Source organism: Passer montanus, unplaced genomic scaffold, assembly GCF_014805655.1.
Source record: "Passer montanus isolate IOZ18808 unplaced genomic scaffold, ASM1480565v1 scaffold1, whole genome shotgun sequence".
In the NCBI taxonomy this organism is placed as follows: domain Eukaryota; kingdom Metazoa; phylum Chordata; class Aves; order Passeriformes; family Passeridae; genus Passer; species Passer montanus.
In genome coordinates, this window is record NW_024356504.1 from 7,569,606 (window position 1) to 7,587,736 (window position 18,131).

At 35.9% G+C, this 18,131-nt stretch overlaps 1 protein-coding gene across 3 annotated transcripts in view; it reads left to right on the forward strand.

The window, feature by feature from the left end:
• The window catches only part of GPR155 (G protein-coupled receptor 155), a 37,745-nt gene that overhangs the window by 11,610 nt on the left and 8,004 nt on the right, over positions 1-18,131 (forward strand). For all 3 annotated transcript variants that reach the window (XM_039697023.1, XM_039697015.1, XM_039697033.1), the window contains exons 2-13: positions 688-1,193; positions 4,611-5,010; positions 6,333-6,498; positions 7,711-7,866; positions 8,863-8,946; positions 10,401-10,521; positions 11,784-11,868; positions 11,950-12,040; positions 13,057-13,327; positions 13,957-14,058; positions 15,792-15,925; positions 17,428-17,523. In XM_039697023.1, coding sequence (XP_039552957.1) covers positions 734-1,193; positions 4,611-5,010; positions 6,333-6,498; positions 7,711-7,866; positions 8,863-8,946; positions 10,401-10,521; positions 11,784-11,868; positions 11,950-12,040; positions 13,057-13,327; positions 13,957-14,058; positions 15,792-15,925; positions 17,428-17,523 — 2,166 coding nt within the window. In that variant the 5' untranslated portion in view covers positions 688-733. The remainder of the gene's footprint in view (positions 1-687; positions 1,194-4,610; positions 5,011-6,332; positions 6,499-7,710; positions 7,867-8,862; positions 8,947-10,400; positions 10,522-11,783; positions 11,869-11,949; positions 12,041-13,056; positions 13,328-13,956; positions 14,059-15,791; positions 15,926-17,427; positions 17,524-18,131) is intronic.

Sequence of the window (18,131 nt, forward strand, 5' to 3'; positions counted from 1 at the left end):
CTTTATGTGCAGAGTTACCTGATGGACTGCACAGGTTTCAGAGCTATATTGCCAAAGCCATATCTGTTTCTGACAGGACCTTGCTGTTGACCAATGAATATTTGTGTTTGATGTCCACTCTCTTCATCTGATTTTCAGACTCTACATGTCGGCTTGCATATAGAACCTGTGGTGTTGTAATCAGTCCTTTCAAAGGCAATTGCTGCTAACAAGTGAGGAACAGGGGTCAACAGATATTTCTGTTGCACATAAATGCTTCATACATGCTTAAATTTGCCTGCTCCAGACCTAAAGAATTGTATGTAGAAATATGGGTCAGCTCTAGCGCAATGAATTAGATCACTGGCTGCTGTGTCATCTGTGGATTCTTTGCTAACTGAAAGTGTATCATTAGCACATGATATTGAAATGTTGGGAGAGGTCAAAGTTGCACAAAGCAAGGTACAAACTTCAAGGGTGATATGATAATTTAAACTCTAAATTTTTCTGGAAGGTAGAGAGGACCTTGCCAAATGTTTTTGTACCAGAGTGGAGAAGCTTTGATTCTTCATCAAATTTATCTTTCTTTCCTGGTGCTCACTTCTTGTAAGGGCTATTCCTGTTGTCCATTCTGTAATAACTTAAGAGGGCATAAGCTTGTACTTAAAAGGAATGAAGTTAATAAATGTACTTTTGTTCCTTTTACAGATGAGATCATTTCACACTCTTCTTTTGGAAGAGGTGGTCAGAGGAAATGGATAGCTATTCAGACTTCACTGCAAAGAACCTCTCATCTTCAGCTAATATGTCTCTTTCTTTGCCTGGACAAGCTGGACTCAATACCACTGGCAGTCCCCCTTCTATGTCAATAAGCAGGCTTTTCCCAGCCCTGTTGGAATGCTTTGGAATAATTCTTTGTGGCTACATAGCTGGAAGAGCCAACATTATCACATCAACTCAGGCCAAAGGACTGGGAAATTTCGTGTCCCGTTTTGCACTCCCGGCATTACTGTTCAAAAACATGGTGGTACTTAATTTTTCTAATGTGAATTGGTCCTTCCTGTACAGTGTTTTAGTTGCCAAAGCTGCTGTGTTTTTTTTAGTCTGTGTTTTAACATTGTTAGTAGCCAGTCCTGAGAACAGATTTAGCAAAGCAGGCTTGTTCCCTATTTTTGCTACACAAAGCAATGACTTTGCGCTGGGATATCCAATAGGTGAGTACATTTTCTTCTTTGAAATTGATTGTCACTCTTCTCGACATCTTTGCTTTTATATTTCCATAGTTTGAAATTGACTTCTGTATTGAAGTCCCATGCAATTGAAGTAATTTCTGAAGTGCCTCTCAAATTCTCTTTGAGACTGTTAATCTAGGAAACATTAAAAATAAAAGAGAGCAAGTTAGTTCTATCAAAACAAAAAACAAGATGTTGGATTACAGAATTGAAAGTACAATTACAAAGGCAACGTCAAATATGCAATTCCAGATTATATGTAACAACAAGATCCATATTTTAGATTACTTTAGGAGTTAACAATGTCTTTCTCCTTATTCCAGGGCAGCATGTTCAGGAGAATCCTCAGTCTTTCTTATTTTCTTCAAATTTGCTTGATATGTATATAAAATTTAGACAAATGTGACTGCGTATTTTTTTCAGTGAAAATACTGTGTTTCAGTTGGATCTCCTGAGATGTATTCCTCTTGAAAGAAATCAGAAGTGTGCCACAAATGGGGCTGTGAGAATTATATCTTTGTTTGTTGGTATGCATTTTAGATGCCAGTTAGTGTTTCTCTTTTATATATATATATATGTATTTTGACGGTCTCTGAATGTATTTCCATTGTATCCCGGTTAAAACAGTCTTTCAACTTTTACTTTATTGTAAGACTGCCTATTTCTTTAGGTACTTCATGATTTATAAGATATGATTTATATTTTTTTCTATGTATGATCTTGACAAAATTCACACACATTTAGAGCTTTGCTGGAATAGTTACTGCAACAGAAACATTGTAGGCTCTAGAGGTTTATTTCCTCTTGTCCTTTCCCTTCTCCCATCCTCAAACTTTCACTGGTGTTGGGTTCATGCTGTCACCTGTGCAAACTTTTTGCTGTTAGTAAAATATTACCCAAGCTTCTCTGAAGTGTTTGCAGGACTGGTCAACAAAGAATACCTTGCTGTTTTTTATGTGGTAGAGGTAGTGTTTTGAACAAAGGCTGATCTTTTAATGAAAAAATACTTTTAAATGCTGTAGCAGTGGAAATTTGTAAAAGAAAAAAATCAATATTGACAAATTGTGCACTAAATCAACACTATTTAAAAAGGCATTTTGAACTGTTAATCATTCCTGAGTCTTTATCCTATATAATTTCTTTAATACCTGACTATTATTATTTGTTATTTCTTTACTATGCTCTTTTTTGCAGTTTGAAAAGATTTGCACATAGCAAAATCAAAATACGGGTCAAATTTTTGAAGCTTATCACTGGTTTTCTATTATCATGGTTATGATAGTTCTAGATTTAAAAGTGATGTTGGGGTGAAAAAGAACCAACTGGCAGAGAGGTTTGTTAGCACACCCCTGATGTAGTGAGAATTACTATGATAGAAAGCTTTGGGGTTTTTAATTACAGGGTAATAATGATACAAGTCTGACAAAGAGATTCAGGTATTCTCTAGAGCTGTGTGTTAAAGCACAGGTGTAGCAGACGTGCTGTGTGGGTGACAGTCACTGTGACTTTAATCATACTCATTGTATTAAGCATGGTGTGTGTTTTATATCTACTTTTGAGCAGCTGGGACATGAGGAATTGATTTTTTAAAAAATTAAAGTATCTTTAACTTCAGGTTTTTTATTATTAGCAAGCAGGCACCATGATTTAAATAAAAAGAAAACTTTTCATCAGTGATAGAAGTTGTGGATTATTTTTACTGTCTTAATGATTCTTTAAGACTGATTTCTTGTTTTTTTTTCACCCACTGACTCACTAATCTAACTCTACTTTTTGTACCCAGTAAAATGCTTTCTGACATCATACATGATTTAAAGTACTTATAGACCTTAATTTACTGTCTTAAGTATGCAGCTTCACTTTACCAGAATGTAAAGGCTTTTAAAATTTTTCACTCAGACATTAATTACACATGACTTGGGTGGAGTTGTGTTCGAGTGACTTGGGCATTCTGCATAAAGCAATATAAAACATCAGTCTCAGGTTTGAAGTTTTAGGAAATAACCTATTTGCATAAAAAGTGTCCAGCATGTTTAAAGTGGTTTTGATTGCCAGGTTGTGTTTAGTGCTTAAAACTGGCTTGTTAAATGCAGTAACTAACCCCAAACTTGGTGCTTCTATTCAGCAGTCTATTTCGGATTTTGTGCAGGTAGTTCTTCCACATGTACTTTAATAATGGCCTGTAAAAGTAAAAATGCCTTTAGTGCCTTTTTTTATATGTGTAAGAAATTAGCTAGTTGAGAATGTCAGTTTATTTGCTCTAAAGAGGAGACTGTTCAAAGTGAGTGCTGATTTAGCACTTGGAAGTTCCTGTCATTCCAGAGGCTTAAATAATACAAAGGTAAAACTCTTTTGGATTTTGAAAAATGTAGTCACGAGGAAAAACTTTTTCATAAAAGCTTAATAGTATTATTAATAATTATGTATTGCATAGTATGTATCTAATACATAGTATATGTAATTATTATGATAAAATTAACTACATGTACAGATAATTGACATACTATTAATAGTTATAACATTATAAATAATTATTAATAACAAAAATATTAAATATAACAATTGTACATCAGGTAAAAAAGAACATTCTACTTTTAAAGCATTGGGGGCTTTTTAAATTTACATTAGAATTGAATCTTTTATATTTCCAAAGTATTTTCATTATTTTTGGAATGCCTTCAGTACAAACTGGAAATAAGAAGCAATTCTACTTTGACTCAGAAGTATGTAGTAGCAATGAAAGCAAAAGCTCATGATTTAGAGTTCCTTGAGGGACCATAACTACAGCAGTAACTCTTGTCCGAAGTAGTCCCAGAGAATGAACCAATAATTTTGTCATAAACTTTTTTTCCCCAGTTGTTGCTTTGTTGTGTTGTATTGAATCAATGTAGAAAGATCACACCTGACTTACCCATTGAAAACTGATTAAATTCCAAAGAAGTGAGACTCCCTTAAGATGGGAAGTAACTTGTATCCTGCAAAGGTGCATTTAATTCTCCATAACTGTCATGTTTCTGGGGAGGAAAAGCAAGTCAGAAATAAAGCCAAAATTTTTCCAGCATTTGGGATGACTCAAAGGAAACATAGAATTTTTACATTGTTTTCTTTCTTTTTTTCTGTAAATGTTGGCTAATTGTAGGATGGTTAAGTAGTATTGGATAGTTAATCTTTGGTCTTTAATGTGTTGTTTAGATAACTGTTGCCTAATACAATAGGACATACTTCTCTTCCTGCATTGTCTTATATTGATTGTTAATTAAATGGATCTCTTCAGTTCCTTCTGGAGGAAATGTAAATGATTTTCTTTACTTTTCAGAAAGTAAAATTTAATTTCAATATTTCAATGTATTTTTCTGCTGAAGTGTTATCACTCATAACTCTTCATTTCCTGTCTTCTAGTTGAAGCTTTATATCAAACCACTTACCCAGAGTATCTCCAGTACATTTACCTAGTGGCTCCAATATCTCTTATGATGCTAAACCCCTTGGGGTTTATCTTCTGTGAAATCCAGAAGTGGAGGAATAATCGCACTGTGTCACAGAGCAAAATCAAAATAGTGGGCCTAGCACTCCTTCGAGTTTTGCAGAACCCAATTGTATTCATGGTCTTCATAGGAATTGCCTCAAACTTTATTCTTGGCCAGAAAATTCCTGAATACCTTGAAAACTTCCTTGATGGACTGGGCAGTTCATTTTCTGGCTCTGCACTTTTTTACCTTGGACTGACTATGGTGGGACAAACCAAAAAACTGACAAAGGGTATGTTTGTTGCACTGATCCTTCTCATCACAGCTAAACTGTAAGTTCAATTTATGTATTTTTATACTTTTGTTCTCTAGATGTTTTAAGCTCTGAATACCCTGGTCAGATGGCTTTTCTCTCAAAAATCCTATGATAATAGTACATTTTGCTTCCAGTATTTTGAGTGAGTGCTTCCCAAACTCTTTGGTAGAATACAGCTGTCAATTTTCAAAGGAAATTTAGTAGACTAAAACCTGTTGTCAGGCTCTGAGAGAAAGAAAATCAGGGGTGCTGTGCCTTCATGGACTGCCCTCAGGCCATCTGTCAAACACTGGGTATTTGGGGAATTAGTAGCTTAAATCAAAATCTACTGAATCAATAGTTAGACAGTTGTGAGTTTAAGTATATTTGATTAGTATTTGTATTTTATTTGCCTTAAACAATGCATCTCCAAATTATTTTTTTTTTCTTTATAAGTCTTTGAAACAACTATGCTGGAAGAGTGTAAATATGTTCACTTCATGCTCTCAAACTATTTGACTTTTAAGCATGAATAAATGCCAAGTTCTATTTAAAACTTATGCTGTCATATCTTCCCTTGAATATATTTCAGGGAATATTTATTTAATATCAAATATTTTATTTCCTACAGAGCTACAATTAACATAATAGAATGTTTGGTTTTAAGTTTAGATTGTAAAATTTGAAGGTGCAAGGATTTCAATATCAAGTACAACTAACCAGCAAAGCTAAAGACCTAGTCAGTAAACCAGTTTAATGACAAATTTTGTAATGAAAAAAGTGTGAAAAACACTGGGCTTTAATGTTGCTACTTTGCTTTACTGTAAGCCTGTAAGACTTACATTGAGTCTGTGTGAGATCTGGGCTATTGCTGAAATAGCCTTTATGCCAGTGGTTTGCTGGCCAAAAATTTTGGCATGGGATACTTAAGCATGAGCCCTTACTATATTTCAGACAGCTTGCAGAAAGGTGGACTGAATTTCAGAGCTGCTGACTGCTTGTAGCTACTATTACTTTAACAGTTGAAAAATGAGAGGGTTTTTAATATTTTGCCATTCTAAATTTGAAGTTTGTACAAAGAATGTGTCACATTCAGGGAAGCTGCTTCTATATGCAAGTTTGTTGTCATGTTTGTCCTTTTTATTTGAATGTAATTTGTGATGGAAGATTTTTAAGCAGCTGGGAAATATTTTGATAACAATAAAAGCAGTCATTCAAAGTGATGTCAGTATTTTGCTTTTCATAAGTAATATTCAAACAAGCCTTAAATTTCCTTTTTGTTAATTTTCTGGGTAAAGAAGAGTCAGTCTGTTGTTGTAGGTTGAGTAATATTTTTTCAATTACTTTTTTCTCTTTCAGGCTCATGATGCCATTTCTCTGTAGAGAGATGGTGGAGCTCTTGGACAAGAGTGACAACGTGGTCAATCACACCAGTTTATCAAACTATGCATTTCTTTATGGAGTTTTTCCAGCAGCACCTGGTGTCGCAATATTCGCAAGTCAATTCAACATGGAAGTAGGAATTGTATGTAGTTAAACTTTTCCAGATGTGTCCTAACTGTGAGCTTAACTTCTTTGATTAAATAAATAAATAAGTAGGCTTGAAGAATTTGCTTTTCTGAAGTATAGATACCTTAGAATTACTTGTACTCCAAGGATCTTTCCTGAAGTCTTAAGTGTCTTGATGGTCCTCATCTTTCTTTTTTTTTTTCCATTTGTGACTCTAGTAGAAAGAGATAGCATAACTTCAGATATAAAGAACTTGTATCTTTGTTGTTTTTTGGGATTGTGTTTTTTGTCTGTTTTATTTTCAATGACGTTATCTTTGAGATGTTTTTGTAGGGGGAGAAAAGAAATTACATTACTGACTTCAGTAAGAATAGTGTCATAGCTGAAAATTTATGGAAGATCTTAAGCTTTAACTGATTCATTGTGCTGCCCTTCACTTAAATCTTGTAATAGAAAGCATTTTATTATTTTTAATATGTACATAGTAGAAGGTACCTTTTCAACTTTAAATAGAAATTCTGGAATTGTTTCTTCCACTTGAAGTGGCATTAACACACTTTTGTTGATTTTCATTGTTTTTAATGGTTTCTATTTTGGAGTTGTTTAGATGTGTTTGGTTTTTTTAAGAAAAAAAGTATAATAAAACTAAATCATGCAAGATAGAATTTTATACTCTACAAACCTAAGAAATTTCTTTAAAGCGGAGTCTCTAGTATGAGTAACAACTCACACTTCCATCACTGTGCAAATTTGAAAAAGTAGAAAGACAATGAGAAGCCAAACTAGAAATCACTTCCAAATATATATGGTTTCTTCTCATAAATTGGTGTATATTAATATTTGCATAGCTACATGGGTTTTTTTTAGTTCTTTATGGTGTGAATGTTTATATCCAAAAGCAAATTGTGACAGTGTAAATTTACCCCTAGACAGCAGTCATTAGTATATTTGACACCCTACAGAGAAAGCTCTGTAGAACTCTGCAGTAGGAAACTCTACTCCTCCTATTTCAGAAGCTTGCTAAAATTTTCAGTTTGTCTCTGTGTATAAACCAGATAGTTTCTGGCTCAAATTCTAAATAATTTGTTATAGAAACAACTCATTATTTGTTCAAGTTCTAGGTATGTTTAATTCAGAGTTCCAATTTTGCCAGTTGTTGTATTCCTGAAAGCAGATGATTTAGCCTGAGGTGTGATTAACTCTGTTTTTTCTGTTTGACTCTCATCAGATTACCTCTGGCATGGTGATAAGCACGTTTGTGTCTGCCCCCATCATGTATGTTTCTGCATGGCTGCTGACCATCCCCTCCATGGACCCCAACCCCCTGGCAGCTGCTCTCCAGAACGTCAGCTTTGACATCAGCATCGTCAGCCTCATCTCTCTGGTGGGTGAGGCACAAAGGAGCTCTGGGTCAGGGCAGCCTGGGTGCGTAAGCAGCAGACTGAGTCATTGTGGGAGTTGATTTCCTCATCGGATCCTGAGGCAGAGGGATGAGGAAGGAGTTAAAAATCCTGATTAAGCAGTGGGTCTGCTGGAAAGCTGCGCTGTAGAGAAAGATGAGTAACTGAATTAGAGTATTTAGTGCAGAGCTTGAGAGGTTTTTTTGTTAGGTTTGTTTTCCTATTTTAATAACAGGGTGTGAGGGAATGAAAGTACTACTTACACCACAGAGACTAGTTGCATCAAGCCAAGTGAGGTGCTTGGATATCACAGTAATGAAGGCTGTGTACAAACTTCAGCTTCAGAAATGTCAGTGCATATTTGTTTAATGAAGTCTTAATGAGCATGAATGAAAAATTTATGTTTGTCAAATTCCTTTACTAGAAATTATTTTCTTAAAAACTGAGTTGATAATCCAGATGTCCAATGTGAATTTTATTTTGGTTTTAAAGAAAGTACAGATAGTATGATGATTTTATTTGCTTTCTAAAAATAAAAACATCCATGTTGGAATTTTCTGAAGTTGTTGTCTCACCGAAGTCCTCTTGTCTTGAAACTATGCCTGAAGGGAAGCCAGAAGTGAATGCTAACTGTTGCTGGTCAGATAATTTTGGGAGATTCAGGGGAGGTGGGTGTGGATTTTAAATTCTAAATTTCCAGGCTACACTGTGGTCATTTGTGTCCTGAGGAACTAACAGGATTCTGCATGCTCCAGGCAAGTGCTTGGTCTTTACTGGAAATACTTCACCATGAGAGCACCAATATGCATTGCTTTTTCTGACCACAGCTGCTGAGGCAAAGGGGCTGGCAGCATACTGTAGCAGTCATGTTGCTAAGATCTGTTGTATATTTAATTTCACCATCATTTGCCAGAATACTCATCTTCTTCCTTTGGGTTTTGTTTTATTCTTAAATTAATTTTTCTTCTTGTATGTTACAGACCTGGTCTCTTACTGTTGTTGTTCTGAGTAAGAAATACAAACAGATTCCTCATATGATTACAACAAATCTACTTGTTGCTCAGGTCAGTAGTAAGGAGAATGCTGTTGTATGAGGTTTAGGGTTTAAGTATTTTTTAACAATTTTGGAAGTTTGATTTTTACTGTGAGATCTTTATAGCCAACTGTGGAGGGCAGGTGAATCTAATGTGTGACTTGTCTAAACAATTTCAGTGTTATGAAATACACCCTTGAAGAAAATGATAGTTAATGTGGGCACTGTGATTCCTAAACAAAACTATAAACAATCAGAATAGAGAGTGGCTTCTGAGATGTTTTCTTAGTTATTGCCCAGTACTGTTGAGAGCACTTCTGTTTCAGTTATGCCCATCTGAAGCTGGCAATACCAGGAGCAGCAGCCTGTGTTTGACTCTGTAGTGACCCTATTCAAGGAGCTAAATAGAAAAATAATCCCTGTTTACGTCCCTGCAGCTCTTGCTGGGAGATCAGCAGGTGCAAGTGCTGGTGCAAGGATGTGCAAAGATGTGTGGGAATGCATGGCTGGTGGCTAGGGAAGGCCAAAGCCAAGTGGCTCTGGATTAATTTTAATTGTTATTTAATCTGAGAGAGAACTGCAGATTACATGCTCCTTATTCCCTTGAAATCAACTGCACAACAGGAACAGCCTGTGCTTGTATAGCATCTGTGTGGTTGTGCTTTCTGAAGTGTTCTGTAGTTTGGTTTTTTTTTAATATCTCTGTATATTGCAAACTCTCTGAGCTCTGATCATGGAAATTTGAAAAATTATTTGAAAAATTATTTGAAAAATGTCATGTATGAGAACAGCAGGTGCTTCTGTTCTGTACCAGCAAAGCTAGCTTTCATCTTAAAAAAAAAATAGACTATTGTGTTACTTTTCCACAATACTTCAGCCTATCTTTTCAGATTTCTTCAGTGTTATAGAACTGCAGGTGCCTCTGTTCTGTACCAACAAAGCTAGCTTTCATATTAAAAAAATTGGACTATTGTGTTACTGTTTCCACAATACTTCAGCCTATCTTTTCAGATTTCTTCAGTGTTAAAATTATCATATATGCAGTAACACTGGGTGACAACTGCTGTAATTCTTGGCTGAGCAAATACCTATTTACCTCAGTTTCATGGGCAGATAATTTTAGGTAAATGGTTTGTACTTGCCAAAAACATCACCATTTACTTACAAGTTGGGGGTTACCTGATTTGCCTTACTCCTAGTTTATATGAGCTGTATACTTGCTGTCAAAAAAGCCCTCCTGAAAATAAGGTAGCATAGTCAAGTGACACAACTGTAATACTGAATTTACTGTGGCAGTACTTTACTGCTAAGAGAAGTATCCAGTTCTTAAAATCACCCTCCAGTGCATCTGAAGTGGATCTGGGGTAGGGTGGAGTTTAAAGCTTACTACAATTATATAGCTCTCTGTTCAGTTGTTTGGTTTTGGTTTTTTTTTGTCATTCTGCTTTCCCAGTTTGAATGATGGTATCTTACTTTTCTTTCCAGTTTATTGCTTGCATTGGAATGGTGGCATGGAATTTCACTGTTAAAGAGAAAGACATCACCATCCAGATCCTCGTATTCATATTCCTCTACAGCTCACTTTACAGCACCTACCTATGGACAGGTATGGTTTTTCTAGGCAGAGCTCAGGTACTGAAATGAAAGATTAATGTCCTGAAATAAGGTTAATTACAATCTTCAGAGTACTTGATCCTTTCACTTGTTTGTAGTTCTACAAGTGGGGATGCCTGGAAGTTGTGCTGAGGTTTAGGTTAGGCACTGCTGCTGCTGTTGGAAGCTTCTGCCTGGGCAGTTGTGGATTGCCTTTGCTGGGTACAGTAGCCTGGCTGGTGTGTGACAGGAGACAAGAGCCTGCTTTCAAGGCAGAAGCAGCTACAAATAGAGTGAATATGGAGGGTTGCCCTTCAGCTAGTCAAAGTCTTAATGATGATTTTTAATTAATGCAGAGTTTAAGATTTTAATTATTCAGCATTAAGTAGATTTAAAAACTGGTGCAATGAAAAGTACAAAATACTGAATGAAGGGAAATACTCAAGTAGCTTTAACACCTCTTTCCCCTGGAAATTGTAGTTTCTAAAAACAATATATGTGTGTAAGATTAATGCAGGAATTGAAATCGAATGAATTGAAAGATGCTTCAAGAAGTTTGGAGAACCTTACATGTATGATTAAAAGAAAAGAGACTTTGGGAATTCAAGATATTTTTGTCCAGAATCTACAGGTTTAATTCCTGTGGTATTTTTCTGGAGTGAGTTGTATTTATTTAGCTGAAGCACATAGCTCATGATTGGTGGGACCTAATATAAATACTAGCTTTGCTTCCACATGAGAATGTTGCTGAGGTGTGAGTAGACTAGGTAGTTCCAGAAGATACCCAAAAGAGTTAGATACATAAAAACATGCAAAACCTTTTAGTTAAATTTATCATTGACTTTACAAAGGACCAGTCAGTTTTTAAGGAAGTGTTGTAACTTAATACAACACTATTTGTTGATTGCAAAAGAGTTGAGATAGAAAAGTGCTGTTAATAGCTAAAGAAATCAGTTGCTTATATCTTAAATGTTCTCATTACTTCTTTTTTACTCTTGTGAACCTTTTTTAACATTTAGAAGTGAATATTTAATATAAAATGTCCTGGCAGTTTTTCAGTGTTTCACTATTAACATGATTTTTTAGGCAATGGGTATTTCTAATTTACTTTCTCAGAATACAATCAGACAAATTTTGGAATATTTAAAGGTCCAAGAAGAATATTTTAAGCTATTGAACAGGTCATATCATAGAGTTTCTAGGCTCTGTATTTACCAGTTCCCTTTTTAATAATAAGACATTTATTTTTGTTTTGATTTTGTTTGATTTTTTTAGGTTTTCTATCTTTTTCTCTGTTTCTGTTGAAGAAGAGAGAAACAATAAAGATTCCCATTGGGTTTATCATCATAGCTGGATGGGGGTAAGTTAATTCAAATGCTTCCCTGTTGAATTAGTGGGAGCATGATAAATATGTTATGTACTTCCTATTTTGTTCTTTCAGAGTCCCAACAGTTCTGGTGGGAATCTTATTAATTGTTGGTGAACGTAACAACACTAGTATTGACTCTGCCTTTTTCTATGGAAAACATCAGGTAGGAACATGTCCTGTCCTCATCACTTCAGACTTCTGCCTTGCTACCTGTGCAAGTAGCTGTCAGTCAAAGTGCAGGCTACTATAATTGAAGTATCATTGTAGAATGCTTATAGATTGATACAAAAATGTATTTCTGTGATGAGCCACTAGGAACATATGTTTGGAGAAGGATCTTCATGTTTAGGCAACTATGACTAAGGAAAAAAGGGAGTAGGCTTCTTAAAGAAAAAACTTAGGAGTGGTAATGAATTACAGAGGTCTTTTCCTGGTGACTAATTTGTATTCTAGCATGATAGTTATCTAGAATTGTTATTATCCAGTATCTAATTAATGGCTTTTGGTCTGTAATAGATAGGATATGCATCACCTGTGTAGCAGTAACTACTTGCACTATGGTAGGCTTCTCAGCACAATCATAGATTGAAAGACCCTGAACTACCATTTTTACCAGCAAATAGTTCCTCTTCTCAGAGGATATAAAGTGTACTAGCATAGGTATTTGTCATGTTTTCTCCCTCTCTTTCTCATGGACAGAGAGTCTATGAGTCACTCAAGATTGTTCCTGTGGCACTTTCACAAGTACTAAATAGCCTCAGAGTGGATTCTGGGTATCAGTGCAGGTGATTAGAAGGAAAGGCTAATTAATAGGGTGCTCCCCATTTGCTAAAGAATGTAAATTAGAGCACATTCCTCTTTGGAATGAAAAGGTACCTGAGCAGAACTTAACCCAGAGCACTGGTGATCCTGAGAGGAAGGGGGAAGACAATGAGGGATGTTTTTGGATTGCATGGGAAACAGGGGTCCACACTTCAAAAAACAACTAAAAAGCTAAGTTGCTCAGGCAAGGAAAATTAGTCTCTTTCAGTGCCATGAGGTGCAAGAGCAGTAAATATAGGAAACATAGTCTTGTTCAGACTCATTTGTAAGTGTATTTAGAAAAGTACACAAGTTAGAAAGACAAACATATCAACTATTTCCCTATATTTAAGTGCATTTTCTTTGCTTTCTTAACAGATAATTACCACAGCAGTGGTACTGTTCATCAGTATATTGCTGTCAGGTATCTCACTGATGTGCATGAACAGAAGTAGGCAAGGGTCCAGCTATGGGGTGTTGAACCCATACTCACCACGTAGCTCAATGGAGGAGGTTGAAGTGGAAGGGAGTGGGCAGAACATTTCAGCCACTATGACTCAGTCTTCTCCAGAATCTTCTGCACAATCTTCTCCAGAATCTTCTGCACAGTCTTCTCCAAGTCCTTCTGCACAGACATCTGCAGAAAAAGGTACACAAAGTATATTTGTATAAAGAACAACTGGCTTAGGGTGCTATAAACTAATATTTCAGACGTAATTCTGGCCTGTGAAGGACAGTTTACAGCTTCAGGTGTTAGATTAGGGCAGAAGAAAATCTAGATATAACTGCCCAAGTATTTAGGTTTGTGTTTCTAAAGAAGTTTGATTGTTACCATTGTAAGAGTTGTGTAAGTGGACAGGAAGAAAAGCCCGTGGATGATTTTTATGTAAGTAGTGATACCTTGATAAGGATGTAATAAATGCAGCCCACTAGGCATCTTAGATTGTTTACCCACTAAATTGTCTCTCTGAGAACGAATTAAATGCCAACAGAAGCACTCTGTGTTTCTAATCCTTTTTTGTATGTAGCCTTTTTGATCAGTTCCTGGTTTTTTGCCTATAGCTAGAAGTGTTTCTGTTGCTTCAGTGTTATGTTAAACTATTAGTATTAGTGACCCATTTACCCTCTGAACAAACTGGAAAAATTAAGTCTGTCTTCTCCTTTTGGGTTATTTTTGAGCATAATAGTTAAAGCTGCATAGAATATATTGTTACATCTGGAAAATAAATTATGGCAGTGAAGGAAACTAACTATCCTATTACTGTATATATTTAATAGGTTGCTGTTCTTGTCAAACAACAAATGGTGAATTATCCTGTGCTAAAGACAGCAAAGCAGTGTCAAATGCTGTTGAAAGCAAGATTCCTCCAATTGAGACAGGTAAAGCAGTAGCATCTCTTTGTTTTAATACTACAGGCTCCTCCCCAACATCTGTGTGTTATTCTCACAAAGAAGCTGTCGGAGCTGTTGTTCTCTCGACTCCACCTGGATAACTGATATTTTGTATTAAATTCAGTTATTAGGCAATATTATAGCTGTTTTTCTCTTCTACTGATAGTTGTTTGTAGTCTTTCAGTGCTCCAGATAGACAGTTGTTTGGATGTAACTTTTTTACCACTAAGCTAGTTAGGTGTGTTCTGAGCATTCAGACTTTGCCTCTCCATTATTGTCTTGTTTATTTGCTGGAAAGTTGAATGAATAATCCTACTTTGCATCAAGCTTTTAACATAAACCACTTTTTTGCATCCTCATATCCACATCTTGCATCTTTTAAAAAAGCCTTTGTTGTAATCAGGCACAGGTTTTGAACACTAGATAAGATCTAGAGGAGTAAGTGCTTACTGCAAATTAGATTAAATGTCCATGCTGTTGTGTTCTATTTATGTCTACAGAAGGGAGATGGAGAAAATTGACTAAGAGGGCCTTAGGAGTCACTAAAATACAAAAAAAATTGATTGAACTGACTGTTCAACACCTGTCTGAAAACTGCATGCCCAGTGCATTCTCACTGTACATCAGTGTCAGTAATCAAAGCTAGCTGCCAGTACAACTTGGCTCTTTTTCCTATTTTTTTTTCTTGTTTTCATGCATTCTTAACAAGAAGATGATATCCTTATGCTTTGTTTGCATGCAACGTAAATGTCAATAAATCTAAATATTTCACTCTGAAGCATACTTCAGTTGTGTCTCGTCTCACAAAGTGCTCCCTTTCTGCCTATTGCCAACTATTTTATCTGTTAAGTAATTCAGACAAGCACCATAAAAATGTCTTCAAGAATAGAGGAAAGCCAATTAAGTTTTCTTATCCTAAAAGATAAGGTAGAAAATACCTTATGGTTGAGTGGAAATTATTTCAACCTCCTGAGTGAACACTTCAAAACCATAAATCAGTAAAAGCAAATTGTAGTGCATGCACTTGTGTAACCTTGGCTGCAATAATTACTAATTCTTCTACTGTCTCACTGAAGTGCTTCGAGTTATCTGGTACCAATTCCTATGTATGGCCTTGCCAGCAAGTTTTTCACTGCCATCTAGAGGAAGTTACTCAGAATTTCTTAGAATTCTGTAGCTGGAAGACAAGCATCCATTCTCTTTGTGTTTGACTCCTTTCATTGGTAGAATTGTGATCATGTTCTGATACACTGTGTTAAAAATACAGTCACAGACCTGAAATAAATATGGTTGTCTGTCTGATGTAGAGCTAAACACTGAGATGCAGAGTAAAAACATTAGAGCTGACAGTATATTTGATTTTTTTCAGAAATAAATTTAAAATTTAAAAAGTGTTCAGAGATTTTTTTTTGCATTGTTTTCATTAATTCTAATAGTGTTTTCTCAATGTTAACCACACATTCACTTTGAATTAAATCTTTGAAAGAAAAATTCTGTTGGAAAAACTTTTTTCATTTTAGGAGCACACGTAAACTTCAACTGTTTCATTTGAGAGTAGATGTCTGAACAGGTTATTGTCCAAGCCAATATTAAATTTTGTGTGTGTCACTTCAGTAGAGATACTTAACAAGGTAATTTGACTCAGCAACTTACATTAACAAGTTTGTTTGTGGAGTTCTGAAGATAGAAGCCTGAAGAAGAATTTCTGATTTGTTTTTCAGTGGATCAGTGTGTGAGTCACTGCAGTGCTCAAACGTGTGTGTTGGCTCAGGAAGAACAGCTTCTACAGACTGGAGACAAACAGCTGGCCAGACATGTGCTGCTGTGCTTACTTCTTATTGTTGGCCTATTTGCTGTAAATATGTTTTTTCCCCATGTTAACTCCTTGAGGTAGAATGATTTTTAGGAAAGCTATGTAGACAGTCTAGTAAAAATCTTCCAGTTGCTTAAGTAACAATTAATTAAATAAAGCAGAGGCTATATTTTGGTTCCTTATTGGAAGAGGTATATAATAAAATTAACTTCTCTGCACCACATCATAAATTAAATGCAAGTTAAGATTGATGATGGTGAGCAAGATACAGGAGAACCCTAAAGGGGGGAAAAAAAGTGAAGTTATATCATTATATCATTCATCACTACTGCCCTTCTTCCCAAGAGTTGCCCATCTCCCTCAAGAGTTGGTCTTCTTCCCTAGACAATTATCAATTAAAAATATAAACTAAATTCTGCTTCTGAAGGAGACTACAAAAATTGTTCTATCTGGTCAGGCTTATATTGGAACTTGGATTTCTCTGAGGTATTAAGAATAATCTTAAGATTATTTTAAATGGGAAAAAGCAATTTTGCTGTTTTAGTGGTGTTTGGAGCAACGTTTCTAAGTTAGTGTTGCCGCTCATCATTACTGACTCCAAGAAGTGTTGGTGGTTGCTCCTGTGTACAAGTGTGAAATACCAGAATGTAATGCACTGGGGATATAATTTTAATTTTTAGCTGTGACAAAGGCAAGAAGCTGCTCTTTGAAGGTAATGCTTAGTTGAGTTTCTTGTGGATGTCAGTTAGTAGAAGCATTTTTATTTGAAATGGAAAATACTGTGGCAAAAATATACTACAAGCAGGACAGTGCAGCACAACAATGTGGGTTAAAAGCTACTGCTGTTGCTTTTCATGTTCTGTTAAATTACAAAATGAAATGTTTCCCTCTCAAATTTCCTGTATCAAGTATTCCATGCTAGTATTTTTTTTACATCTTTTATATTAAAGGGGTACCCCAACTGTTAGCCTATATTTTAGCTGTATCTGAATGATTACATAGATCCTATGAAATAAGATCAGTTACCTTAAAGAATTAGCCTTTACACCCAAATGGGTTAACTTTGGAGGTTTTCTTGTTCTATCAGGCATCTCAAATAGCTGAAGTGGTATGTGCTTCACCTTAACATAATCCTAACTCTGCAAGAAATATGTAGAAAGCACTGGCCTCAGCTAAGCAGCCTTAAGACAAACACTGCAAATCTGTCTGGGCTCATAGTGCCTGTGTTATGCTGAAAACCCAAGTATGCTTGAGGCAAGTTCCTTACATAAACATGCAAAGAGGCAGGAACCTCTTACACTGCTATCTTTTACATTGTTATGTTTAAAACAGCCAAGGTTCCCCCTCCTGCCAAGCTATTAAGCCTAACTGAGATGATATTTTAAGGTGTTTATTCCCTCTTACTTGTCTTATCTGAATAATTTGTTAAATAGAAACCATTAACATTGTGCAAGAATTAGTAGCATGTGAGGAGAAGAAAGCTTTTGATTTTTAACAGTCAGGTTATGTTTGTGGGGTTTGTTGTTTTTCTATTTTCTTTACAGAATCTCTCCAGTTGCTTGTGGTGGCTGTTCAACCAAGAGCCTGGAAGGCTGTATGTGGAACTGCAGTTCTTCTGTGCTGTGTTTAATTTTGGTCAGGTACTTACCAATGTTTGTTCTGAAAATGACCACGTTGGTGGGTGTTGCAGCAGGTAGTGCACATCTCCTATGACCAAGAACACTTTCAAAAGTGCAAGTGACAACTGAATGCCAATGCTCATGGAAACTGATTAGGAATTTATTTGTACCAAAGCTTCACTGGTGTCTCTTCTGTGGAGTTCCATCAGTTGCAAGGCAGCTCCATGGATGCTGTCTCTGTAAGGTTTAAATGATTTCTCTGGTTTCAGTGACGGCACCATAGTGAAGAGCTGAAGATGGGTGCTGGTTCTGGCTGCACCTGGGCTGTTTCAGTGCCCCTGACACAAGGCAGCTTTGCCACCTGTGAAGGTGAAAGCCAGGCAGTGATAATACACACACCAGAGGAACATTTTACACATCCATGGCACATGTGCCTACAGGATGCACTGCAGCATCAAGTAATGATAATTCTATATAAAAGCTGCACAGAAAAATGAATTAAATAGAGAGCATTCTAGCACTTGAATTACAGTAAGTCTGTTCTTTCCTTGGCATTAACAAAGACAGATTCAGTACCTGGCTATGTAAGGTTGCCAGTTATCTCAAGTCATGTCAAGTGGCATGTCACA